The following is a 27,901-nucleotide window of genomic DNA, read 5'->3' on the forward strand; positions in this document are numbered from 1 at the left end:
GACACCTGATATCACGGGGTCTTATCTAGTGCACAAATACCAGGCCCCGCCCTTTGACGTTCCTTGTATAAATAGGTGTGTAGCTGTGAGTTGGTCACCGAGGTGTCCACTATCCGTTGTCTCAAGGTAGGTGTTCAATGAATTCAGCTTAATGACAAAATGTTTTTTATGAATTTACATTACTATTGCAAATTTCTGTGTCTTAACGGATTCATAATGCTTGGGTATTTTTCCACGATTAATATAAGCTTTATTTTTTTCTGCTTTTTATATGGACACAGAATGATGTCTTTAGTTTCATAGCAGATCAAGCAGATAAAATGTATGTGTTTCTTTAAAGATAAGTATTGTTATACTGGAAGAAAAGTTATTTGCAAAAGATTAATTACAAAATTTCTTTAGAAAATTAAATAACACATGCATTTTTCCACGCTGGATATGGCGCAGTGGTGTAAGCTGCAGGCATTTCTGGTTAGGCGATTAGGTGCCGTAGATCGTGAGTTCAAGCTCGGTCAGGGAACTAGTCATAAAACTGTCTTCCTTCGTCATTTGAGTTACTGTGTTATATATACATATATTGTACATTCTGTTAATCTTAAGGAAGGTCAAACGTGATTCAGGGTCACAACATCATTTAAAATTTCGGTTGGTTTTACAGATCGTCAAACCGTCCATCACCAAACAAGTATGTCCTACCAAATAAGCAGAGTGGTAAGAAACTTTTTTCATATTATCTTTGTTGGAAGGAGGTTTATGCATATACAGTAACCCACAAGTGCATTAAATGAAAAGGTTTTATTATTATTTTTGATAAAATTTCATAATTAGATACTATATTTCCCTGAAAGAATCATTTATACACAAAATGCGATTTCAGAACTATTGTATTTCCTTTAGATGTCATTGGAATATTCAAATCATTAAAGTATGTTCATAAAGAACTACATTTTTCAGCAATACATACACTTAAACTAGGCATTTCACGTAGAATATTCATTCATGCATTTACATTTTCATTTTCCAAACTATATATGAATATATATTATACATCCTGCTTACTGATATATGCGGCTCTTTTATTACGGAAGTTAATGCTGAGATGCATTTACATATACCACGCTTATAAGGAAGTACTGAATGATTAAACATAAAGGATAGGACATGTATATGCTTTGTTTGTTGCCTGCTTCCTATTGTTTCGAGGATATGAACAACAATATAATCCGAAATGAAAAGAGAAACAAACCAAACTTTCACGTACAATTGACAAATATTAACATATTAAAAGGTAAAATAAATACAACATTCCAATTGTCATAATAACTATTGTTATCCGTTTAATAGAGGTATTAAGGTGTGGATAAATGTGAGGGGGATGTTTGATATTGACTGAGGATATATTTGTATTGGTATGACACGCTATCGTAGTAATCCGGGGAGGAATGCTAGATAACACCCCAGATACTGAATGGTGGACGAGTGACGTGGGTAAACAACACACCACAACAATAAACCCTTCACTTCAAACTCAAAGTAATTAAACTCGCTAATACATTTCGACTCATATAAACTTCCTGAAATCGCAAGCACTCAATAAGCCTCATGTGGAAAGGTTTTCGTTTGGTTTGGTTATAAAATATTGGCTGCTGAAATTAGATATTATCTTTTAAAATTAAGGAAGGAAATATCGCCACAGGAAATTGACTGAAAAATGAATCGACAAGGAAACAAATGAGTAATGCAAAAGATCGTGATCTGTACGATGTACAAATATGTCTATTTCACCTTGGGCCGATCTTGTCACATGACTGGATAAATCAACGTCTCTTTGTGTAATAGGACGTACTATGTAGCATTGAGCTTTAAATTGTATCTTTACGTAGCCTACGAAGTCACATTGATATACATATTTTAAGGTACATTATCATCCGTTTTACTTGCTTTCATTCATTCATTCATCATTTAAAGTCTACAATCCCTCTTTTGATACCTATATCGTACTAAGGGCGTTGTAGTATATAGTTGTCCCTCCTACGCAGTAGAGATTAGACTGTATGCCGTATCCGGGGTGGATACTGGAGGAATCTTGGGTAGCAATTTATCATGGTCGGCGTTAAGATCAGAAAACTATTTTGACAACACTCATAGGATTCAATATAAGTGATTTATGCTTATTTGTAAATTATGTTTCAAACCATTTAATTCTTAATTTCGTTTGATGTCTCTAGGGAACGTCTAGGCGAATAAACATCTTGTCGCAAATAGTGTTTACTAATTACAAACGAATATTAATGTTGGATTTGTTTTATGAGACTTCACTACTCCACTCTAAGAGCAATTGCTATACAGAAAGCAATATATCTTGAAGGGGAGGAAGACGAAAGTCACTTCAACAACGTCTGATATTGTCATACTAGTTAACACAAATGGCAAGTCCCTTACTATAAATAATAAACCAGCACAATATTGAATACTTGTACACACAGCATCCTTTTGAATACTGTTACACACAGCACACCATTGAATACGCATACACACAGCGCACTATGGATACTTGCGCACATATCACAATATTGAATACTTGAACACATACAACACACCATTGAATACTTGTACACACAGCAGAATTTTGAATACATATACACAAAGCACACTATTAAATTCGTGTACACACAACTCAATATTGAAAACTTGTACACAAATAGCATTCAGTGTCAGATAATTTCTAGTGTGGGACATTGAGGCCAGACCGTAAAGTGCTAAACAGTGTAAACGACAAAGACAGCCTGACATAACAGTTCGCCTATCTACCTTGGTCTCCGTTAACCCCAGTCTATCTGTAATGAATGAGATATTTATTGTACATACTCCGGTATGTGGGAGAGATATCACCTCTAATGACTGGTGGTGTGGGCAGTAATATGGCTGGTATATTTCGTCTGGAGGTGAAAGTGACCACTCTCCTCGATATCTCTGACCACTTGTTGGGTTATTTGTATCTGCCAGATGACAGACGGTACGATAATTTATCATCAGGAGGCTGATTAGAAATTTGCTTTATGATTAGGGGAACTTCAAGGGCAATAATTATTGGCGATTTAAACCTCACCATGCCTAATACTGGGAGTCCATACAGTGGACCAGGTATTTTGGTGTAGAAATTATCGATTTACATAATATTTCTGGGGGTTTTTTCAGTGCGGCTTTGCTTGTTTTTTATAACATGGGTTAGGTGTTACCCTAATTCTTCTATTAAATATACTGGATAGAAATAATATTTCTTTCAATTTGATTTCATCAGAATACCTTGGAGTCTTAATTACAGTAATAAAAGTCTCTTCAGCATTACAGTTCTCGCGAGGTTAAGTAATAACGGTCATGTAATACATTTCATCATTAATTTCAACAAATTCCTTTCTCTCGACATAACATAATGACTTCAATGAACAACGAATCAGCTTTCAAAATCTGCACACATCAACCTGACATATGTAGAATTCAACGCATAATGTTTCACCCACGCAAACTGATCCCTGCAGACGTGTCGGCCAGTATTAGGCGGTATTTATATCGGTCGATACACAATTTGTACCTTACCTTTGTAGCTTTCTGATATGATTTCGACAATACCCTTTGGAAGGTCATGTTTGCTTTGTTTGTTTGCTCTATCGTCTGCTTGAACAGAATACCCGATGTATATTACTCATACTTCCTACACCCGATAGTACAATACGCTGACTGTACAAAAACCTGGCCTAACATTTCTGTTGCACTAGGATGTAATTCCCAATAAACTATCCCACTACCCAATAATGGATGTTATATTGCTATTTGACTTGCATTATAACATTAAATTATGATAAGACATGTGCAAACAAGAATAAAAAGGATATGCTCAAACATGCAATTAAAGGTTTTAGGTATCATAGGTATGCATTATACAAAAAGGTATTCATTTATGTATAGAAAAAGATATATATTCATTCTTATATTAACTATATAGATATGTGGTTTTGAAAAGAATAAAGCATTCTTATGCACAAATACAAAGTAAATAATAACATTCATATATATATATTAGTTAGTTTATATTTGTACATCTGTATGATACCTACTTATACATGCAATTAATTAGGATATGTATTTTTCACATATAAAGAATCAATGTTAGAACACCAAACCACCAAACACCTTAACATCTGAGCAAGCATTTTAATAATTATTGAATTCGAAACTATCGTCAATCAGTTGTGTTTGGGCTCTTAAAGGTTTTATTTGCTGCATAAGTGTGTAGTTGCATCAATTTATATACATATTTGCATACATATATTGAATTATATTTTGTATCGATAACTCCAAATATCCTTTCTAGGTTAGAAATTACTCCTAAACACAGCATATATTATGGTTCCATACATATGCAAGTATACTTGTACTGAGAGTGTGTTAATGAACCCTAATGAATCACAAATACAAAGGGTTGATTATACAACATTGTGTACAGTCCTGTGTTATTTATCTCGTTACAGCACCTTCCTGCAACATACAGGATTCCAAATGGACTCCATGTCGGGAAGCAGATCATCATACGAGGCAGGGTCACCTGGGGCACAGACGTGTGAGTAGATATAATATTTCTAGTAAAGCTTCATTGGGTACTAGAATATGTGAGTAGTTATATGTCTAGCATAAACTCAAACAGTGAAAAAAAAAAGAATAATGAAGAAGGAATAACAATGCTTGTTGATATACCAAGTGGTTCTGTTGTCACCACCCTAGTTCTCATTTTGAGAATGCGATTTATAACCCTAATTTGTCCTCGATTAGTATGATGAAACTGAAGACGCTTTACCTACCGGAACATATGGTATGTTTCTCCTTGTACTTTTTCAGCGCTCTCTATGCAAATCTGTAGGTTTTGATAATATTTTGCCTTCGTTTTACCGATTTTAAATTTGAAATATTATGTTGATATTCTCTGGAAGTTTTCGAATCCGATATACATATACAATAAAATGGTTTGTGATTGTGGTAGCTACATTAGTCTTTTGCGCGTTTTCAGGTTCGCCATCAACTTGCAGCAGGAGGAGAACCCAACTGACGGAGAAATCGCTTTCCACTTCAATCCTCGTCCTAGCGCCAACACCTGTGTGAGGAATTCCTTTTCCGGGGACTGGATGGAAGAGGAGACCGATCAGCCGCATTTCCCATTCGACGATGGCATGTCCTTCCTCCTCCGTATAGAGGTCGCTGAAGACGCGTTCCGGACTTACGTTCACGGCAAACCTTACATCAACTTCGCACACAGACTCGACTACGGAAATGTGCATTACTTACATCTGACCCCTGGTGTGGAGTACTATGACATCACATTCCAGGAGAAATACGTACGTAATAAAAAAAAAATGAACACACTTGTTAAACCCCAACCAGAGCAATAAGCAACGGGTAGCTTCTAGCGTCAAAATCTGTAATATAACATACTGTAAACGTGATTCTTTTCGTGGGGGGGGGGGGGGGGGGGGGGTTAATATCGAGATTTCAATACGTAAACTATACGCGTGGGGGTAATTTTCGCGATTGATTCACTTTCTCTTGTAGTTCAAGATTATTGAAATTGATATTAAATTAATACGCGTGGGGAAAATTTTCGCGAACAAAAAGGGTCTGCGTAATTTGCGTAAATTTCCCCTTCGCGTAAATGTCAGCGTTTACAGTAGGCTATTTATACTCTCAATTTCATTGAAAGCGTGTTACCAATGGATTTGAAGGTCCTTATTTGTTTGGAATTTATTTTGTTACAGACACTGCCATACCGTACTGAGATTCCCGGGAGTATGGCGGTCGGTAAGGCTGTCCGTGTCCGAGGAGCTGCCCAGGACAACGATGGGTAAGTAGACAATGTCAGTAGGGCTAGCATACATTGATTATAGAATTCTACAGAAAATTATACGCATGTTTTGTGTGTGTTGATAGGGAGATATTGTCGTTTCTGGCGATGAACTATATTCAAATGACTATATGAAATTACTTCTATTTCTGTTATAAAAAGTTAATTGCTTTAGAAGTAGATAGGATTTCATCAAAGGTACAGGATTATGTGACACCAAGTAAAATGCATAACTAAGGAGGGCGAGAAAGGTATGACATGTGCATAGTAAGTGTCTATTCCATATTCTATCAACGTTTATGGATTATAAAAAAAGATCCAGACACACAGATATTAGCACAATTCCTTACAAATTGAAAGCTAGATACAGCACGTAGAACCAAAAATGAATTAACCTCCACCATGCAACTATTAAACTCTCGCGTACTATGATGTACAAATTATGTAAATGATTTTACTTGTGTTCCAGATTTAGCATCAACTTCGGATGTGACTGCGAGAACAACTCGACTGCCTTCCATTTCAATCCCCGTCCCACAGAGGGCGTGGTCATCCGGAACGCTAACCTTGGGGGCTGGGGTGATGAAGAGAGAGATTACGATGCCGAGTTCCCCTTCACACCCATGAACTACTTTGACGCCATGTTCATCTGTACAGACGATCAGTATGTTGTGAGTATACTGAATGACGTCATCCACTGACGTCACTATCATATGGTCAAGCAGCCTTGTCATACAGATTTGCCAGGCTTTTTTTCTACTTGAACAATGATGGTTGATTAAGGTTTTGATATTTATCCCATATAACAGACTTTTACATGCTCTCAGACTTTTTACAAGTTAATAACCTGATTTTCTACAAGCTATCATCCAGACTTTCTACAAGTTATTAACCAGACTTTGTACAGGTTGTTCTTGATGCTTAATTGATTTCATTAGGGCAAACATTGATATATCAATTATGTCGTCACTTTTTAAGGTTCATGTTAATGACAAATACTTCACAAACTTCGGTCACCGCTGTGGAGTTCCAGATTCTTCTCACTTCCATATCCAAGGCAACATGGACATCAAGGACGTGGAATACTATGAGCCCTTGGTAAGGACTAGTAAATAAAATGATTTTTTAAAATTTATTTTCAATTTTTCTCATTTTCACCTTCATAAGGAAATGGCATATATATATATTTAAAATTGCTATTACACTTTCATTTAAACAGGACGACGACTTTGTCAAGGAAATTCCTTGTGGCCTTGAGAAGGGAGATGTCGTCCTCTTCAGAGGTTTCATGAAGCCAGGAGGCGATACGTAAGTGACATGGGGCTTTCAGTACGATATCACAAAGTGAAGCGCTATGTTACGGCAATATTGTTGCTATGTACAGAAATCCTACATTTAGAGCATTACATTATGCATCCAATTCCTGTTTCACATTCAAAGCTCAATCAATTTTTCACATATAAAATCAATTTATTAGCAAATGTCAAATACATATAAATACATATATATATTAAATTGTTATTCATTTTTAAACATGTCTATATACATACCTTAACCTAAACAATGAAGCTCAACACAAAATTCTTTAAAAGTATGTTAAGTATCAGATGTCATTATGAATACACAATATGGTAATGAGATAACAAAAAATATATCCCTGTTCGACATTTTCCTCTTTTTCAGCTTCTCCGTGAATCTAATGAATGGTTCCTCTGCCGACGATGACATCGCATTTCACTTCAACCCCCGTGTTGGAGAGGGTGCTCTGGTAATGAACTGCCGTATGGGTGACTGGGGAGAAGAGGAGCGAGAGGATATACCTTCATGCTTCACAAACAACGAACCATTCGAGATCAAAGTCGTAACAAAGAGCAGAAAATTCAAGGTACGATAAAGTAGTATCATGATGCATGTCTACGATAAAGTAGTATCATGATGCATGTATCTGCTTTTATTGGGTTTTTTGTTTTTCATTATAATGTGTAGTATTATAATCATGTTAACTGTAAAAGTAGGAAAGCGATATAACCTTTAAAACGTACTGTGTTCCAATTTGTCCTTAGCAATACCTAAACGGTAAGAAGTGTCTCAAATTATAAAACCTACAAACAAACCTGTTTTGTTCTATAATGTCCACAGCTGTACGTAAATGGTAAGAAGTGTGCCAAATTTGACGCCAGAGGAGAAGTAGGAGATATCAAGGGCATCAATGTCCGCGGAGATGCCTTCATATACCAGGCCAAGCTTCAAAGGAAAATGGTGAGATTGCAAGTCTTTTGGTATTCAAGCCATCGTAATTCTTCTTGATCATTATTAAGACGTGCATTCACGGTACCGTATAAGGTTACGATGGCAAAGTAACACATGCAAATGTATTGAAGAGACCATATACTGCTGAGTGATGAATTGATTACAAAATTCTTATCAAAAATAGATTCATTCAGACATAACGGAATGTATGGTTATGGATCAGGAAAAGAAAGAATCGCTTACCTGTGTGGTACAAATAATTGTCAGGTTTTTTTTTTTACCTTGAGTGTTCTTTTTTTCAGTTATGTGCATCTCAGCAATCGAATAATTCTGGTAATAAAACGAGAAATGAATAGCAAAAATGAAATGAGTGGTGATGATGTTATATACAGTAATATTAACTGATTTTGTTTTCCTTATTTTAGGTGTAGACGCTTTGTTAACTGCAGATAGAAAGGTAAAGAATGATGTTTTGATTTTATCAATAATAATCAGCTAAAAATAATGTATTGTTATTTAGGAAAAACCAGTAGCCATTGAGAGAATCCCTGGCGGATTCCGTGAAGGAGGATGGGTTGTGGTCCAAGGAATCCCAAAGAAAGGATCCGGTGGGTAGGTATTTTAAAGAATCATTTGTTTACAATGCGTTTACGTATACCGAACGTGTTTGAGAGAGAAAAAACCTATTTATACCCATATTGACCTCTTTCCTTACTTTGTATTGTTAGTATACTTTCAGTTATCGTCTGCTATGCCTGTGTACCATTTAAATGATCTAGTGTTGTAAGGTGTATTTGATTGGGGTTGATTAAAAAATCTAAGCTACATTGGAATTGATTTCCTTGGCAATTTCCTTGTAAAATTAAATCAAAACGTGAATGTATAGATTTATTTTCAAATAAATGATTCTAGATTTCTTGGCATTTTGTATGTCCATGTTGATTTGATGAACAGCTGTCCTCAGATTCTAGTGGTGAAAGTTCGTTGTTACCTTGGTTATTATCGTTTGTTTAGCTTCGCTGTTAACCTGACGTGTGGTGATGACGACGCAGATGACATTGCCATGCACTTTAACCCTCGTCTGGAAGAAAATTGTACCATCCGAAACACATGTACAGGAGGAGATTGGCAGGGCGAGGAACGCGATCAACCAAGCTTCCCCTTCGAACTCAAGGACACCTTTGAAATCGCCATCAATGCTCAACCAGATAAATTTGTCGTACGTATACTGCTATAGAAGTGACAGTTTTCTGTTTCAAGTGCAAAATTATTCAAAGAAAGGTTTAGACGTCCATGACCATTTTGTCTTATCTTGTCCATCTCTAAAGTAAGAAAGATATTTGATCTTTTAGCTTAATTTTGATTGGAATATTGTATCCCCAAATAAAGAAAAAAGGGTGAAAAGTTTAGAGTCACCAGCCCGACCACGTGGCTTTTCTCAAGGTTTTCTATCCAGGTCAACGAGCGTGATTAATATATGATATAACTTATTTCGCAATTGCTGTTAAGTAAATAAAGTTTACAGTTTTTTGAAGAAAAGGCATAGATATCTCCTCAAATTTAAAGAAAATATCTTGTACTTTTCCCTAATATTTGAAGCCGACAACATCGCTGATAGAAATCAGGTAGAAACATACTGAATATACTAACTTGTTTTCATTTGTAAGAATGATATTTTATTTCTGGTGATTATAAAACATGTTCCATTTCCAGACCTACGTCAATGGTCAGAGATACGTGGAGTACGCCCACCGTCTCCCATTGGACAGTGTGTGTCACCTGAAGCTGACAGGAGATGCTGACTTCTTTGAGCCAGAGTTCTTCTAGAGCCATCGTAAGCATACCTTCACTTCTTCTGAAATGACATGAATTTTGCATTTTCATCGAGACAGACCAAATGACTAATCACCAAGAAATATAAGCGTCCAAGACAGACAGGCGTCTAGTTATATAATAGTAGAAACTGTCATACGATGTCCGATTGTATATGCTAGTATTGTAAAACTGTTTGATATTTAATACGTTTAACATTTTTTGTAACAGAAGAATCATATCTACGGAAAAAACACCAGTTGGGATGGATTGGGATGCAGTAGTGAAAAGAAGTACAGAAGTATCGGTACAAACTGTAACATGGTCCTAGGATACTGCTGGACAGGACAGAGAAATGAAGAAACAGTATATTATTGTGTTTTATATCAAAAGCTATGGAACAGACAATCGCTTCTAAATATTACCATATAACAATAGACATGTAATAGACAGCAAACACGTGCTTTATTCTACCAATGCAATCAATGACAGCTTGGCACAATGTGCCCAATAGAAACTGACTTTAAATATCTGTGATATAAAATGTTTAATAAATATCTTTTATATCATGTCTGTGTTGGTATCCCTTTGTTTCGATATTACGTTTATCACGTTATATATAAATCAAGGTTTTGTATCCATCACAAATTGAAAGATAATTAATTTACGCACAATAATAGAATATGTAATATTTTCGTTAACAACATGACTTTTTTAAAATTATGGAATATGTAATGAAATTATAAAACATGATGTACAATGTCGATGAAGATTGATTTTTTTTGTCTAGTGTTTCATTAATAGATGTATGTAAGTAATGCCTGCTGATTAAATCCATAATAAAATACTTAATACTTGTAGACTATGGAACGTATTAGCTCAAGACACTGGGATCTCCTAGGACTATCTATGTAACATTGAAACCCACGAATGCACAGCTTAGTGAGCAAAAGATAGTTATCCAGATAATTATGTTACTTATATAGCAAACTATCTGCAACAGGAAATCTCAAAACGTAATATAAGCAGGTGCAATCAAGGATTCTACAGAAGAAAAAAGAAGTAAGGATGGCGATTTGTTCAGGAAAAAAAAGAGATAGGTAGAGGAGACTGCAATGTTCTTTCAGAGGAATTTAGTAGAGGCGGCCTACAATATTCTACGGAGAAAATAAGCAGAGGAAACCTTTAATATTCTACAGATGAAATTAGTATTGATGCTGAAATGTTACTAACGAGGAAAAAAAGAAGATATTTCAGTCTTATAGAGAAAAAATGTCCAGGGGAGACTACTCCGTTCCTAATGAGATAATACTTATCGTGTTGTGTAGGCATTTAGGTGGTAAGTGTTGAGTAGTAGGCATTAAGCAGTAAGAAGTAGACAGTAAGAAGTAGATAGTAGGCAATAGGTAGTAAGAAGTAGACAGTAGGCAGTAAGCCGTATTGATTTATTTAGATATATTGCTAATGTTGTTATGAAACAAAGATCACTCCAGAAATCTCACAGAATAACTATTGCAGATGGAACTACATTGTATTTGTGTTGTTATGACGGTTGCTACGACCGTGCCAAGAACTTTCCCCCGAAAACGGCTATTCTCTCTCCGACTTCACTCCAAGGTAAAAATATAACAAAATCCCCATTTTTTTTTTTATTATTGGTTGCTTTGACGGATAAACTAAAAAATCATCATAATGTAAATATAAGGAATGAAATTTAACGCGATTCACATGGAATATGTCCAGAAGCCAATGTTGTTATGACCTCATGAATGTTGAAAAGATTTTCATTCCCTAAATGTATATCATAGGTGCCTCAAATTTGGTTTCTATTTTCTAACCCAGTACGTTAATCTGAAGCACAAAACTTATTTGTCCTAATGATCCCCACAAAATGCAGACAAACACCGATTACGCAGAATGGAGAGGTTCTCAAATAGATGTGTATACAAAATGTGAAAGGGGAACTTTTGGCCAAATAATGCATGTAAAACCACAACTCAAATTTACATATTTTAATCTGAGTTGTTATTCATCGTATCCTGTTGACGCCACAGTGGTTCGTATGACATTTATCACAATCCTAAATGTATGTGTGGTGGTTAAAGTGTAATAACATCCGGGTATATATACATGTATATCACATAGTAACTCAGATGATTAAGGGAGATTTATGACTCATGCCCTGACCGGATCTCGAACTCACGATCTACGGCACCAAAGCATCTAGCCTTAAAAACAGCATCTTATACCACTGCGCCGCATTCATGCTATCAAAAAGAATGTTTCACTGACGCAGTGATGGGCGACCCGATACACTGACATGATCATAATGACAGATTGTGCAATAACATTCGAGTGTATACATTTATATATATAACATTGTAACACAAACAACGAATGAAACCAATTTATGACTCCTGCCCTGACCGGGCCTCGAACTCGCGATCTACGGCACATGATCCCTTAGCCAGAAATACCTGCACCTTATACCACTGCATCACATCCATGTTGTTAAAAATAATGTTTCAATGGCGCTGTGATGGCCAGCCCGATACCCTGACATGGTCATATTGACAAATCGTGTATATATATACATCCGTAAAATATTTACTTATATATCTCCACATTAAAGTAAACCTTGTAGTCAACATATGGATTTTATAGTAACAATACACCATGGTACTAAGTTTTAATCGATAAATAATGAAATATATTCCGGAATCGATCTTGCTAACAGATGTTGTAACACATGATCAGCTACGTCCGCTTGAAGTGGCTTAAACACGGCATATTCGTTAAATAACAATGCATGGTAATTCTGTCAACAAAATATGCACAAACAGGAAAAAGATCAAAAAGATCAACAAGAATAAATATCGACGTTCCATCTATACACCACTACACTAGCAAGCATAGGTTGTGAATAGAGATGTAAGGTGATATGATTCGTTAAGAGAACCGGTGTATCCACGCTATATATAACATCCAATACCATCCAGACACACTACTGTATAGTCTGTTGAGCAAGTCAGTACGTACACTTTGCACACTTGAGGAACATACCCAGACCAACACGTCCACGTTCAACTTACCGGCGACATGTTAATTAAAATACCCGTACATGTGAGTATGAATATATATCACATATTTCGTTCGCATTACTAGTATACTTTGTGGAATGTTGCATTTATAATAATGAGATCTACATTTCGGCCATTTCTTTAGCAGACGAATTTCTTTATATATATATTATATATATATAAATAGGATCTAGTAAGTAATAACGACGGTATAATCCAATACTAACAAACAAATGCTCGTTGGATGCGTATTACTAGAAATAGATAATTGTCAAGTAGTAATAACGACAGTATAGACAAGTAAATTGTCGAATTTTCGAGGCAATCTGTATTATATATATATATACATATATACATTTGTTTTTCCTGGTATGTTGTTTAATTCTGATGCAGACAAACAGATAGTGCGTCTAGGTTTAAGATAGCGTAACTATCGCATGAAATAGTTTTTTTTATGCAGCATACAGTCATATATACAGCTTTGTATATATATACATATATAAAATGCGTACTAACCTTCACCGAATAACGGTACAATGTACTTATGATGTGGTCAATAATATGTTTAAACTTTGCAGGACCTTGGCGAAAATGTACTAGCCATCCCTAATGGCCTCCAGCCTGGCAAAGTGGTAACCGTGATCGGAAAGTGTGTTGGAGACGATAGGTAAGAATTAAAACGCGTTCTACCAGTTATATGTAAATTGTGTGTTTACATTCTTCTACAAAAGTATTCAGTAATTATCTGTAGCAGTGTGTACATATGTTACGGTCTGAAGGTTACGGACATAACCTGGTTACATTAGGCTGCCGTCGACACAATCAATTACAGCATTGTGTACAACTATTTAAACGATATGACACGCACGCAAGATGGTGGGTGTATGCAGTTTCAAAGAATACCTTTTAAAAAAATTGTGCGAACTACGCAATTCTCAAACGGCTGTGCCAATTAAACAATTATGCTGTCCAGAGACGTTAAAGGAACGTGTTCGCAATGAAATTGTTCATACTTTTTTCATATTTTTTTCATATTTTCATATTTTCATTTACGTGCAAACTGTGGTCACTTTATTAGTGTGTCAGGCGATGGGAGGGCGATCTTCTCTTTTTCAAGCCAGGCATTCGAACAAATTTCGTTAATAAGAATAATAATACATGTACATAGAACATTTTAAGCGCTTTTCAAAACCTGTTCCCAAAAACATAATTCGGGTAAAAACTTCGCATTTGTGAGAAGTTAATTACTAAGCCTTCACTGACTAACCCCATGTAAAATTCCAAAATAACGTGCTTGCTCGTTATTTTTTTTTTAAACATAGGACGATTTCAACACACGCCACATTTCAATATATTCTTTGACGTCATTTAAGTGTGTTCAAGTGCATAAAAGCGCGTGCGTAATAAACTATATGGTTCTTAGTAACGCAGTATTTATTTGGGTTTTACTGAATTGAATAAACATTGTTGTCATAGATGTCGATTGTTCGCAGAAAAACAAACAGACACCGTGATATTGTAAGTAAGGCCATGATTTTGAATCAACAGATATGCACGCCTTTTCCCAGTTTGTGTAGTTAATGCATTTGTAATCTACCTAACTCCTTTAAATTCGAGAAATTTATTTATTTCGACCTTTTTTCTGAGTTTCCTTCCTCGTTTCTGATGTTTTAACACTTTCACGACATAAGCACCACTTCCAAGAAGGAAGTATGTATAATGCGGATTAATTAATGTATGACTCTACTTCATATAACGTTCAATGATATATTCAGTATCGTCTGTGTTTTGTACAATCCTTCGACATGTTGTTATGGAGACAATAGAAATTGAGGTATCTGTGTTTTTACCGAGGGACTAGTTTCTAATATCATTTCTCAACCAATTGTCTGACCAATTACAGCGCGCATATACCTTTACACATCCAGAGAACCTAAGTGGATAGAATTCAGAATTTCACATCCCGCCGGATTCACGATAGCAGAATGACAGTTTTTTTTTTACGATAAATCCTCACTCTTACTTATGTACTAGTATCCAGAATGTATAGTGATGTTTTAAGATTCCTTTCTGTAACGGTATGGTGAATGTTTGGTTTGATAAACAATATACAATGAAGTACAATACCTGTTACATGTGTATCGACATTAACAAGGTTAACAACATATATATCATCTAGTCAACCACTACATAAACTCCGTATGGTATTACGTCGAGTTTCCCGAGTGTGAAGTATGACACTTCCTGTTTAAAATATCTTCGTCAGAAGGTAGTCACCTAATCGTCAAAGGATAATCATATACATGTATTCAGACCATAATCTTATAACTCAAGGCTGATTTGAATAATTTGTGTTTCCTGTCATTCATTTTATCTTGCCGGGTTTTTTTTTTCTTAAGTCGTGCTTTGTCACAGGAAAACTCCGACATTTAGAAGAATTTCACAAAAGACAGTCACGCGAACAAATTTAAATATAAAACAAACAAAACATACATTCTAGGCCGACAAAGGAGTGAAAATACATCATACAAACATTTTGTTCTTCTTGTCTTATTTATTAGATTGAAAATGGTTATGTAAACTGTCGACAAAGGTGCTAAAATTGTTATTTCACACCATGAAGGACATCTTTCGCCTTTCCCTTTAACGTCGAATTTTCTCACAGAATGATGTCTACTGAAGCATTTATGCCGAATCGGTATTCTAACATACGTTGGAAGGCGCAAATGACAATTTTCAACATTTCATTTCAAAAGAATATTAGTTTGTATTCAAAATTATTACAAAAACTAGATATAACAAGTAATTGGAAATGATTACAGAAGTCCCCAAACAGAGGTCAGGAAATGGCGTCCGTTTAGCTTAAATGTGAAACTACGGCTTTGAAAGTGACTGGTACACCGTGGTGTATCTACAAATGTACATACCAGATTTGATCAAAGTCAGACAATATTTAAATTTCGACCAGTCAGAGGGCAGGAAATGGCAGTCATTTTGTTTAAATGTGAAATTGGGGTAACGTAGGTTACCGGTGTCCCAAGGTGTACCTACATACCAAATTTCATGAAAATCGGACAATGTTTAAATTCCAATTAGAGGCCAGAAAATGGCGGCTATTTTGTTTTTAATTCCAACTGTTTTAGACAAAAATAAAGCAGTGACCATTCCTCCCACAAATATTTATTGAATACCATCAAAGAGAAAAAGAGTTATTGCGATTTAGTTTCTTAGCCAATCAGAGGCCATGGCGGTCATATTGGTTGAATGCTCGGGAAGAAAAGGCCCCTAACCATTTGTTTAAAATTTTATGAACTTCCGCCCAATAGTTTTTGAGAAGTGTATCGGACAAAATTACGGTGGGAAAATACTCATCAGAAAATTAGAGCCATCACAATAAGTCCCCACTTCGTTTGAAGGACTTAACTACATTTAAAGTATGTCGTTGGACAGCAGGGCGTTTTTGTCACAATGAAGCAAAGTTATCCCTAAACGGCAAATACTGAAGCAAATACAGCATGTAAATACATTTGTATGTTAGACAGGATTGTTGGTATTGTTGGCATAACTGTAGGGAAGTTAAAGGTAAGGTACTGTACATGTGCCTAGTTCACAAAACTGCCTACATGGTTTTTATACTGGCTCAAAGAGAGTGGATATTGCTGATGAGTGTACACAACTATACCTAAAATAACTGTATCCTCAACCCCCTCCGTTTCAATATGGATTTGTCTCGGATAATCGGATAATATATATGATTTCTTATTATCATCAGTCAAAACATGTCATCACACTAAATACATATCTTGAAAGTAGTCATTCTGAATGCACTTGTTTGTTTGGTTTGTTGGGTTTATCGCCCCGTCGACAGCCAGTGTCATTTTGAGGCGGGGTCTCCTTGCAGTGGTTGGTACACAGATACTCGTCTCGTCTGTCAATACACCCACTATATACAATCCCTGACTGATACTGGGTGTATTGACAGACGAGACGGGTACCTGTGGCTGTTGATTACCTCGCTTAACAACATACGGGAGGACCGTCGCATGTAACCCACAGCAATTAGGGTGAAGTGTCTTGCTCAAAAACACAACGACGACAACTCAGACCGGGCAGCTTCTCAGCTTCCCTAGAAACACAAACCAACACTGGGAGGGAGCGTCGAACCAAGTACCTCCGATCTTCACACTGAGTGTGCGTGTTCGGCGCTCTTACTGACTGAGCTATTGGGACCCCTTTTATGAATACACCGGTTTTACTGTGTTATATTAAAAGTATATAAGTGTGAAAATATTGGTTGAAGTTATTAGTGTCGATAAGACATTTACATAATTTTGTAGGTAAAATGCGTTGGTGATTATTCATTTAAATGTGTCACTACTGTACACCGCAATGCGTGCATCTGGTATACTTTATAAGTGATGTCCCATCTGTTTTTTTAACTGGTGTTTATTTTTTCCAGGATTGTGATCAACTTTCAATCCGAGGATGGCAATAACAAGGCCCTACATTTTAACCCTCGCCCAGAGCAGGGCGTTGTGGTCAGGAATTCCTTCCGCGATGGATCCTGGGAAGATGAAGAGCGGGACCAGCCATCCTTTCCGTTCAGTACTGGTGTCGACTTCTGCATTACTTTTGTCGTAACTGACAACTGCTTCAAAATACTGGTGAACGGAGATAAATTCTGTAACTTCAATCACCGTCTATCTCACGGCGATGGGAGCCACCTACAGCTGGGCGGTGCTGACTTTCATGAAGTTCAGGTCCTGGACAGATATGTAAGTGGTTAGTGTAACCTATACACAAAATCACATAGCAATTCCATATGTTCAGGACACCAAATAGTAAATACTGTAAACTTACTCTATTTGGCGAACACAAAATTTTAGCGCCTCTCCGAGTTTTAACAGATTAGCGCATCGATGAACTGACTCGCCGAAATTGTTTTATATAGAAACAGTGTATAGAAAGTACAATCAGTGCATTCATAATTGACCAGAATTCTTCTATCGCGAAAACCGCAAAAATAATATTACCGCTAAAATATGAACGTTTACAGTACTTGCTTTAATATTTAAGACCTTGTAATCATGCTTGAATGGGAACTTAATATTATAGCATTACATGAATGCCTTTCATGAACTGTCATACATAACACAATATGATAAAGAAGCCATAATTCAAACATTAATCGATAAAACGAAGGCCAAATATGAACAAATATGATAAATATGCATGGAACCTCCCGAAAAGGTACAAGGAAATATTGGTTGCAATCTCGCATGAGAATAAAGGTGATCAGAACAAAACCATTAGACATACCAACAGTCAGTATTCCTATTGATATGCATATGATATATCAGCGGTGCTGTATTTTCTATTTAATTCAGAAAATGATCGATTTTTATTTCATAAAGCGTCTATAATTTCAAATTAACTAGTCGTAAATGTATTTTTCTAAATGTCATTTTAACAAGGAACTAGATGTGATGTTATATAATCGTTCAGTAACTTATACCTGTACCATTTTTTTCAGACCCATGGACATAACACTTCTCTGCCGGGTGGATTGAAGGTCGGAAAAGGCATAAGAGTTCTCGGCGTGTGCCAAGACGACGCCGGGTAAGTTGTGACATCAATTAATACTATCTTTATGACAATTTTTAGTTTGCTTCATGCTTACTTAAATTAATACATTAAATATATATAAGTATATTACAGCTGTTTTAATTTCTTTATTTAGCTTTAGCCTCAACTTTATGTGTGGAAATGACATCGCTTTCCATTTTAACCCCCGTCCAACAGAGGGCACTGTCGTCAGGAATAGCCAGTTAGGTGGAGGATGGGGAGAGGAAGAAAGAGGAGGCGACGGGTTCCCCTTTGAAACTGGTGCCATATTTGACGCAATGTTTTTCTGCAGCAATGACGAATTTACGGTATATATACTAGTACTATATATATCTATTTACATTCGAATAATTATTGTTTCATGTGTTTAGCATCACAAATAACGTAATATTGCCAAGGTCACATAAAAAATTCGAACTATTACTTATGACACTTCTATTGCAGGTGTATGTGAACAACAAAGAGTACATAACCTATGGCCATAGGTGTGACTTTTCCGCAGTGTCAGATTTCCAAGTCCACGGGAACGTCGACGTCAAGCTGGTCCAGTGGCTGACTACAATGGTAACGGAATTATGCCTTTCTAGCTTATCACTATGATAATAACAATTTTAGGTGATACGTCCGACCGGGTTTCTGTGGGTATTCCCAGTCTCTGTGCAATAAATGCGATTTAGATAAGTTGATATTACGTGTTTCGCTTCGAGTACGTTGGTAAGTTCGTGTAGCTGAAGCTTGGGAAAGCTCGTATAAATGAAGTTTAGGAAAGCTCGTATAAATGAAGTTTAGGAAAGTTCGTATAAATGAAGTTTAGGAAAGTTCGTATAAATGAAGTTTAGGAATATCAGTGTAACTGGACCTTAGGGAAATTCTTGGGTCTGAAGTTTAAAAATGTTGGTATAACTGAAATTTACGAAAGTTCGAGTAGCTGAAGCTGTGGAAAGTTCATATAACTTGAACTTTGGGAAATTCGTGAAACTGAAGTTTAGGGATGTTCGTGTAACTGAAGCTTAGGAAAATTCGAGTTACTGAAGCTTAGAAAAGTTCGTGTAACTGAAGCTGAGCAAAGTTCGTGTAACTGAAGCTTAGGAAAGATCGTGTAACTGAAGCTTAGGAAATTCGTATAACTGAAGTTAAGGGATGTTCGTGTAACTGAAGCTTAGGAAAGTTCGTGTAACTTAAAAAAACAGTAGTATAATGTTCTTGTGACTCAAGCTAAATAAACTTTCGCCATTGAACGATCATGTGACTTAAGTAAATTACTTCCTGTAAGTTAAGGTTATAAATGTTCTGATAACTCTAATGACATACTTCTCATCGTAGGATGACGATTATGTGGAACTCTTTCCGTTTGAGGCTGGCAACAAGGAACAGCTGGTTTTCCGAGGATTTATGAAGAAAGGTGGAAACAGGTCCGTTACAGACATAATTAACAGACACACAACTATATTACTGTAGCGGACGTAAAATATATTTGTGGCATTCTCATCTTACATAAAACAAACAAATGCTACGTGTTGCTACCACATGGCTATATAATACTATAGAGGGTGACTAGTTTTCAGACGTGTGTCTGAAACAAAGACAAATTATATCTCTTTGTATGTAGGTAAGACTGTCATTATCATTTTTGCATACACTTTTATATTACTCAGTAAGAAAGCTTTGTAAAATAATATTTCGAGCTGGCATTCCTTACTTTGGTTACTTTGAGTTTACTCGCAGCATTTCCTCTTTGTATGGTAGAGTGGGGGTACGTAATTTCGCACACTTTCGGTATGTATTTAAATACATTTCCATCAAATCAATTTCAAATCAAGAAAGAATACCTCACATTGTTAGATGTACAAATGCTTCGTAACATACAAGTGTGCAACCTGATATGCGCACACGTATCACTGCGCATGGGAGCTGTTGTTAACTTGTGTTTATTGCTGGGTTTGAAGACGATCGGGAACGTAATTTCGCACACCCATCTAACTTATTTAATTTTGTTGGTAAAAATAGTTTCCAGTCATCTTGTAGACAAACAACATCCTAAACTAAGATTAAGCCCAATGCCATGATTAAAAAAATCTTTAAAAACAAAATAATGTGAAATTAGAAAGTGTTAATTTACCGCCATTTTAGCTTTAAATAATGACCGTTCCCTATGGAGGTAATGTAAACAAGGCGGTGAAAATGACGGGGTGTCTACAGGTCAGCACTGCTATAAGTTATATTTAAGTGAATTTGTATTCAGTTTTGTTTATAATCTGATCAAATAATATTTTCCCTAAATATTTGCAAATTCACATACCAATCAACAACTGGGATTATTTTAAATAAAATATTTAATCATCCGGTATCAATTTTATCGGAAGAGAGTCGTATCAATTAAAATTTGTTTTCAAAACGAACTTTATCTGAAAAGATGTACTTAAAATGGCAAATGTTCCACTAAAGGTTCGCATTAGTCAACATATAAACAAAAAAGCACAGTCCTCGACCACTTAGAGGAAAAACGCAAAAAATCGTCAGGTGTGCGAATTTACGTACTGTGCGAAATTACGTACCCTTGCTCTATATCTTTAATACTCCTTATCCTTTATCAAGGCTATAATAATCATATAGAGTAAATATTTATAAATCATTATATGATTATTTTTTCTATCTTCACCTCATGTAAATCATGGTAAAGATGTATGCTATGTAACGGACTAGTTGGATGATGTCAACATCCAGGAATGGTCAATTTGAAGAGAAAAAAAACACCCTTGGATGTAAAAGAATATTTCATGCTATAGTACACTAAACAAAGAAACAATTTGATACCTATTATTCCATACCCCAACATATTAGTTTTGATGTGAACAAAATAAGTTTTAAAACATCGAAAACAAAGACAAAATTCCAAAATAACATTATGTATCTATTTATCATATATACTTGATATGATAATGCATGTAGTTACTCCGATTCAAAATACAGTAAAACTTTTCTTGTTTCAATCAGATAATGGAACAAAGATCTGACTAAAATGATATCCTTTTGATTCATTTTCAGGTTTGCAGTTAACTTCCTGGAAGGTCGTGAGGCCGACTCCGACATTGCCTTTCACTTCAATCCCCGAGTTGATGACGGAGAAATCGTCATGAACTCGAAATTAGGGGAATGGGGTTCTGAAGAGAGAATTCCTTTGCCCCCGGTTTTTGGAACCAACGATGTGTTTGAACTTAAAATTGTCACAAAGAAGAGAAAGTTCAAGGTAGAATAATCAAATAAATCAATACAGGGGGCATACTTTCCAATTAGCATAAACTAATGCACCCGGCAATTGAATGATATATGGTGCGAGTTTAGTAGACTACTAAGTATCTACTATTGTTTTGGTAAAAACCTTCCATGTTCAGATTGATACTGTAAGACTTGTCAGTAACAGTAGGGAATTAAGCCGTCTTGGCAAATTTGTTTTTTGACACAAATAGGATAAAAGCTGTACATTTTAATTCTTACTCCACTTTTGTCTTCATGTTTCACATCCTAATTTAATATAATATGTACTCTTTTTCAATATTTAATCATCAGTTGCTTCTTTTCACAATACGTTGGTTGTATAGGTTATAATAAAAGTTTTAAAAATTATAATTGTTATTAACGTTACAAGTAAAGCTATAACGGCATTATACGGAAGGAATGTTCACCTCACAGGTTGTACTGGATGGAGAGACGCTGTATAAGTATAAATGTCGGGGTGAAATGAGTGCTGTTAAGGGTGTCCGTATAGGCTACGGCGACAGCGTGCTCTACTTGGTGGATGTAAGGCGCAAATTGGTAAGTATGGTGGATACGACGTATTTATAACATTATATTTAATGCTGGAAAATAAATGTTCAACACTCCATTATAGTATAATGATGTTTGCACTGCATTCTGTGAAGGAGTGTTGAATGTAACTTTAGTTAGCGTTATGAATTCTTGAGGTCAGCGTGATATACGATTTTGATTCCGCCATTTTATTAACCTGATTTAGCAACGACACTTTTAGCCTCGCTGTCGAGTCCAATAAGGATGTAAAGTTGATGATTCAGTTTTATTTTCATTATTTCCGGATTAATTGTTTCAAGGTTCTCATTGTAAAATTTTCTTTTGATCAAACATGTAGATTGCTTTCCTGGAAATATATCATTTCGTTTTACCTTACCCAGTATTTATTCAAAAAAGTTGTGATAACATAAGCATATATGTCATTACTTATCATTTTCTTATGTAGGGTTCCCGAGAGCTCATCCCCCTTTCTGATCCACTTGTGGAGGACAACTGGGTTGTGGTTCGTGGAAAGATAAAGAAAAATGGAAATGGGTAAAACACGATAATGTTATGATTCTTTATACGCTAAAGCTGTTTGATAAATTCGTTCACCTAAAATAAATCACGTATATTTCGAGTGGGATTTATTTTCGCGTTATTATGCGAGGAGAGTCAATCGCAAGTTCAAATCATTTGCGAATATTTTTGGGAAAATAACACCTCTGGGTGGCGGCCAATTATCGGTTACCGATGTAGATGTCTTGTGGAGTTCATGGCTCAATAATTAGTCAATCTTTGATTCAAAGTTTTAGATCAGCGTTCGTGAAGTTATGTGTTCACGAATATACCTGAAGAGTTCGGTTTGCGAAATAAAGTATTAGAACCAAGAGAAACACAAAAGGATTCAAGTTAATCCTTTTCGTTTATGTATATTAGTATCGTACGTCAACTGACTCTGTATGTCTGTATCTTACGTCAACTGACTCTATATGTCTGTATGTTACGTCAACTGACTGTATATGTCTGTATGTTACGTCACCTGACTCTATATGTCTGTATCTTACGTCAACTGACTCTATATGTCTGTATCTTACGTCAACTGACTCTATATGTCTGTATGTTACGTCACCTGACTCTATATGTCTGTATCTTACGTCACCTGACTGTATATGTCTGTATCTTACGTCACCTGACTGTATATGTCTGTATCTTACGTCACCTGACTGTATATGTTTGTATCTTACGTCAACTGACTCTATATGTCTGTATCTTATGTCAACTGACTCTATATGTCTGTATCTTACGTCAACTGACTCTATATGTCTGTATCTTACGTCACCTGACTGTATATGTCTGTATGTTACGTCAACTGACTCTATATGTCTGTATGTTACGTCAACTGACTGTATATGTCTGTATCTTATGTCAACTGACTCTATATGTTTGTATCTTACGTCAACTGACTCTATTGTCTGTATCTTACGTCAACTGACTGTATATGTCTGTATGTTACGTCAACTGACTGTATATGTCTGTATCTTATGTCAACTGACTCTATATGTCTGTATCTTACGTCAACTGACTCTATATGTCTGTATCTTACGTCAACTGACTGTATATGTCTGTATGTTACGTCAACTGACTCTATATGTCTGTATGTTACGTCAACTGACTGTATATGTCTGTATCTTATATCAACTGACTCTATATGTTTGTATCTTACGTCAACTGACTCTATTGTCTGTATCTTACGTCAACTGACTGTATATGTCTGTATGTTACGTCAACTGACTGTATATGTCTGTATGTTACGTCAACTGACTGTATATGTCTGTATCTTACGTCAACTGACTCTATATGTCTGTATCTTACGTCAACTGACTATATATGTCTGTATCTAACGTCAACTGACTGTACATGTCTGTATCTTACGTCAACTGACTCTATATGTCTGTATCTAACGTCAACTGACTGTATATGTCTGTATGTTACGTCAACTGACTGTATATGTTTGTATCTTACGTCAACTGACTCTATTGTCTGTATCTTACGTCACCTGACTCTATATGTCTGTATCTTACGTCAACTGACTCTATATGTCTGTATCTTACGTCAACTGACTCTATATGTCTGTATGTTACGTCAACTGACTGTATATGTCTGTATCTAACGTCAACTGACTGTATATGTCTGTATGTTACGTCAACTGACTGTATATGTCTGTATCTTACGTCAACTGACTCTATATGTCTGTATCTTACGTCAACTGACTCTATATGTCTGTATGTTACGTCAACTGACTCTATTGTCTGTATCTTACGTCAACTGACTGTATATGTCTGTATCTTACGTCAACTGACTGTATATGTCTGTACCTTACGTCAACTGACTGTATATGTCTGTATGTTACGTCAACTGACTGTATATGTCTGTATCTTACGTCAACTGACTCTATATGTCTGTATCTTACGTCAACTGACTCTGTATGTCTGTATCTTACGTCAACTGACTCTATATGTCTGTATGTTACGTCAACTGACTCTATATGTCTGTATCTTACGTCAACTGACTCTATATGTCTGTATGTTACGTCAACTTACTCTATATGTCTGTATCTTACGTCACGTGACTCGATATGTCTGTATCTTACGTCACCTGACTCTATATATCTGTATCTTACGTCAACTGACTGTATATGTCTGTATGTTACGTCAACTTACTCTATATGTCTGTATCTTACGTCACGTGACTCGATATGTCTGTATCTTACGTCACCTGACTCTATATGTCTGTATCTAACGTCAACTGACTGTATATGTCTGTATGTTACGTCACCTGACTCTATATGTTTGTATCTTACGTCAACTGACTGTATATGTCTGTATGTTACGTCAACTTACTCTATATGTCTGTATCTTACGTCAACTGACTGTATATGTCTGTATCTAACGTCACCTGACTCTATATGTTTGTATCTTACGTCAACTGACTCTATATGTCTGTATGTTACGTCACCTGACTCTATATGTCTGTATGTTACGTCAACTGACTGTATATGTCTGTATCTTACGTCAACTGACTGTATATGTCTGTATCTTACGTCACGTGACTCGATATGTCTGTATCTTACGTCACCTGACTCTATATGTCTGTATCTTACGTCAACTGACTGTATATGTCTGTATCTTACGTCAACTTACTCTATATGTCTGTATATTACGTCAACTGACTCTATATGTCTGTATCTTACGTCAACTGACTCTGTATGTCAGTATCTTACGTCAACTGACTCTACATGTCGGTATGTTACGTCAACTGACCCTATATGTTTGTATATTACGTCACCTGACTCGATATGTTTGTATATTACGCCCATCGAATATCTATTTGTGACCTTTATCCGACAACTATATGTCGATTGACTTTATGACTGTGTTCAAAGTCCGACTTTTGGCGTCAGGATTCAATACTTGACTCACTTGAACATGATTATGATTTATAAGTAGACCCTTATTTAAAGTGTATCATGTCATATGTTTATCTAGACAGATCTTGAGATAGATATGACTAATTCAAAACAAAAACAAACAAAAATTGATGCCTTTGAATTTAAAAAAAGAGTCTGTTTTCTTCATTTTTTTTTTTTTTATCTTATCCTTGCCTGCAGCAAAAATATATCATCGTTTCCTTTGTACTTTACATTGTAGGGTTGATGACCATGCTTTCCCATTTTAAGTCTTTGTACAGATTTTGGACATTAGCCTTCTTCATTTGGTTCTAAATGTCATTTTTGCAGTTTATGTATGAGCCTCTAGGTGCAAACTAATAGATTTACAATACAATCTAGATTTGCTGTGAATTTCCGGCTGGGAGAAGATGGCGGAGGAGACATAGCATTCCACTTCTATCCCCGAATTAGCGAGGGTTGTACAGTCCGCAATGCATGCATTGGCGGCGGCTGGCAGGAGGAGGAGAGAGACCAACCGGACTTCCCATTCCAACAAAGAAAGGAATTTGAAATCACATTTCAAGTAAAGCAGGATAAGTTTTCGGTAAGTTTTGTCGAAATAGTTTCCTTTTTATTATTAAGAATGCACGTTTTTAATTTTCCACAGAAAGTATCTGGCAATGCTGCATATGTATAGGTATGCTAATTATGTGTTAAGGGTAATCTTATATTGATTCTCGGGCCAATTTTCACAGAAATAACTTAATGAATTCTTTGTATGTATTTATCATATCGTATCCTAGACGTTACTTTTGTCACGTAATTATCGAAATGGTTTGACTTTTTTCTTCTCCAAAATTCGCGAAAAATGTATGTTTAAAAAGAACCTTTACAACTTGTGTGGTCACATACTTTTCACAAAACAGACATGCTGTACATACATGATGTACATACATTGTTTCTAAAAAAAAAAAGCAATTTTTCTGTTTCCTTTGTAAAGTTTAAAATGTCCATGTATAAAGGGAATGTTCTGAAGAATGCTAACGTTGTGTGTTAATTTTTGGCATGAATTATTTTACAGACTTATGTTAACGGGAAACAATACATTGACTTCAGCCATCGTGTCCCTCTCGGTGAGATTGGAGTAATACAGCTGTCGGGAGACGGCAACTTCTTTGTGCCTGAGGTGTTATAGTGTCTGTGACTGATGATTGGAACTTCTCTACATAAATAGTGCCATCCTAGATGTATCTACCATGCACCATGCTAAGTCAGCGATACCAATCACCAGAACAGATTTGTTACTTACATTAATTCACTTTGTTAGCGAAAATAGTTGCTTCCACTAACGTAATCTGTTCAGACTTAGATCAATATGCGAATGGTTTAAGTGATCCATCTACAATGTATATTAATGATTCCTTTTCAACTGTGTATTGATATATATACGAGTCCCACGATGTTTGATTTTACCATTCGCATAAATTATGTGAGTCTCATCAATATTCTATGAGAAAAGGACTCGGGACATGCATATAAATGCTTCACTGTTATATGTTATATAGGTCTTGGTAGGTACTTAGGAACTTTTAATGTTATTTCGCTTTTTTTTATGAAACGCTTCAACTACAACTTCTCGTGAAGACGGCCTTATAAATGTTAAATATTGTAATATGTCTATACAATCCAATGCACTGCACGAAATTACGACATTCTTCATATGTGCCGGATATTATAGTCTGTTTCTTTTTGTAGTGCAAATACTTGTTTGTCCACAAAATGTTTTATTTCACTTATTTTGTATGAAACAATGTTTGGGAGTTTTAATACTACTCGCGGAGAAGGTCATCTGGGTGTTTAAATCTTATGTATGTTTATACAATCAAATGTGCTAGATCTACACACAATATGCTGTACTATGTAATTTGACGTTGAATCAGCATTAAAAACTGTTTTTAATTAATAAAATATTAATTTTCTTGAAACTTATATTTGTTATTTATATAT

The 27,901-nt window shown here is 35.8% G+C and overlaps 2 protein-coding genes and 1 long non-coding RNA gene across 3 annotated transcripts; 2 read left to right on the top strand and 1 right to left on the bottom strand.

The window, feature by feature from the left end:
* On the top strand, positions 1-10,521 carry LOC117323440. Its single transcript, XM_033878676.1, has 14 exons — positions 1-126; positions 659-711; positions 4,530-4,618; positions 5,063-5,387; positions 5,805-5,890; positions 6,360-6,561; positions 6,869-6,988; positions 7,110-7,198; positions 7,574-7,775; positions 8,030-8,149; positions 8,661-8,752; positions 9,155-9,359; positions 9,854-9,974; positions 10,184-10,521. The coding sequence occupies exons 2-13, from the start codon at positions 688-690 to the stop codon at positions 9,965-9,967; spliced, it is 1,668 nt and encodes a 555-aa protein (XP_033734567.1). The 5' UTR covers positions 1-126; positions 659-687; the 3' UTR covers positions 9,968-9,974; positions 10,184-10,521.
* Positions 9,854-13,709, bottom strand: LOC117323448. Its single transcript, XR_004531734.1, has 2 exons — positions 13,549-13,709; positions 9,854-9,995 (listed from the first exon to the last, which is right to left on the bottom strand). It is a non-coding gene; the product is annotated as an uncharacterized LOC117323448 (long non-coding RNA).
* On the top strand, positions 12,887-27,879 carry LOC117323441 (galectin-4-like). Its single transcript, XM_033878677.1, has 12 exons — positions 12,887-13,075; positions 13,611-13,699; positions 17,492-17,807; positions 18,566-18,651; positions 18,773-18,965; positions 19,102-19,221; positions 19,981-20,069; positions 21,703-21,904; positions 22,348-22,470; positions 22,910-22,998; positions 26,294-26,498; positions 26,976-27,879. The coding sequence occupies exons 1-12, from the start codon at positions 13,052-13,054 to the stop codon at positions 27,087-27,089; spliced, it is 1,650 nt and encodes a 549-aa protein (XP_033734568.1). The 5' UTR covers positions 12,887-13,051; the 3' UTR covers positions 27,090-27,879.
* The last annotated feature ends 22 nt before the right edge of the window (positions 27,880-27,901 follow it).

Source organism: Pecten maximus, chromosome 3 (genome assembly GCF_902652985.1).
Source record: "Pecten maximus chromosome 3, xPecMax1.1, whole genome shotgun sequence".
In the NCBI taxonomy this organism is placed as follows: Eukaryota; Metazoa; Mollusca; class Bivalvia; order Pectinida; family Pectinidae; genus Pecten; species Pecten maximus.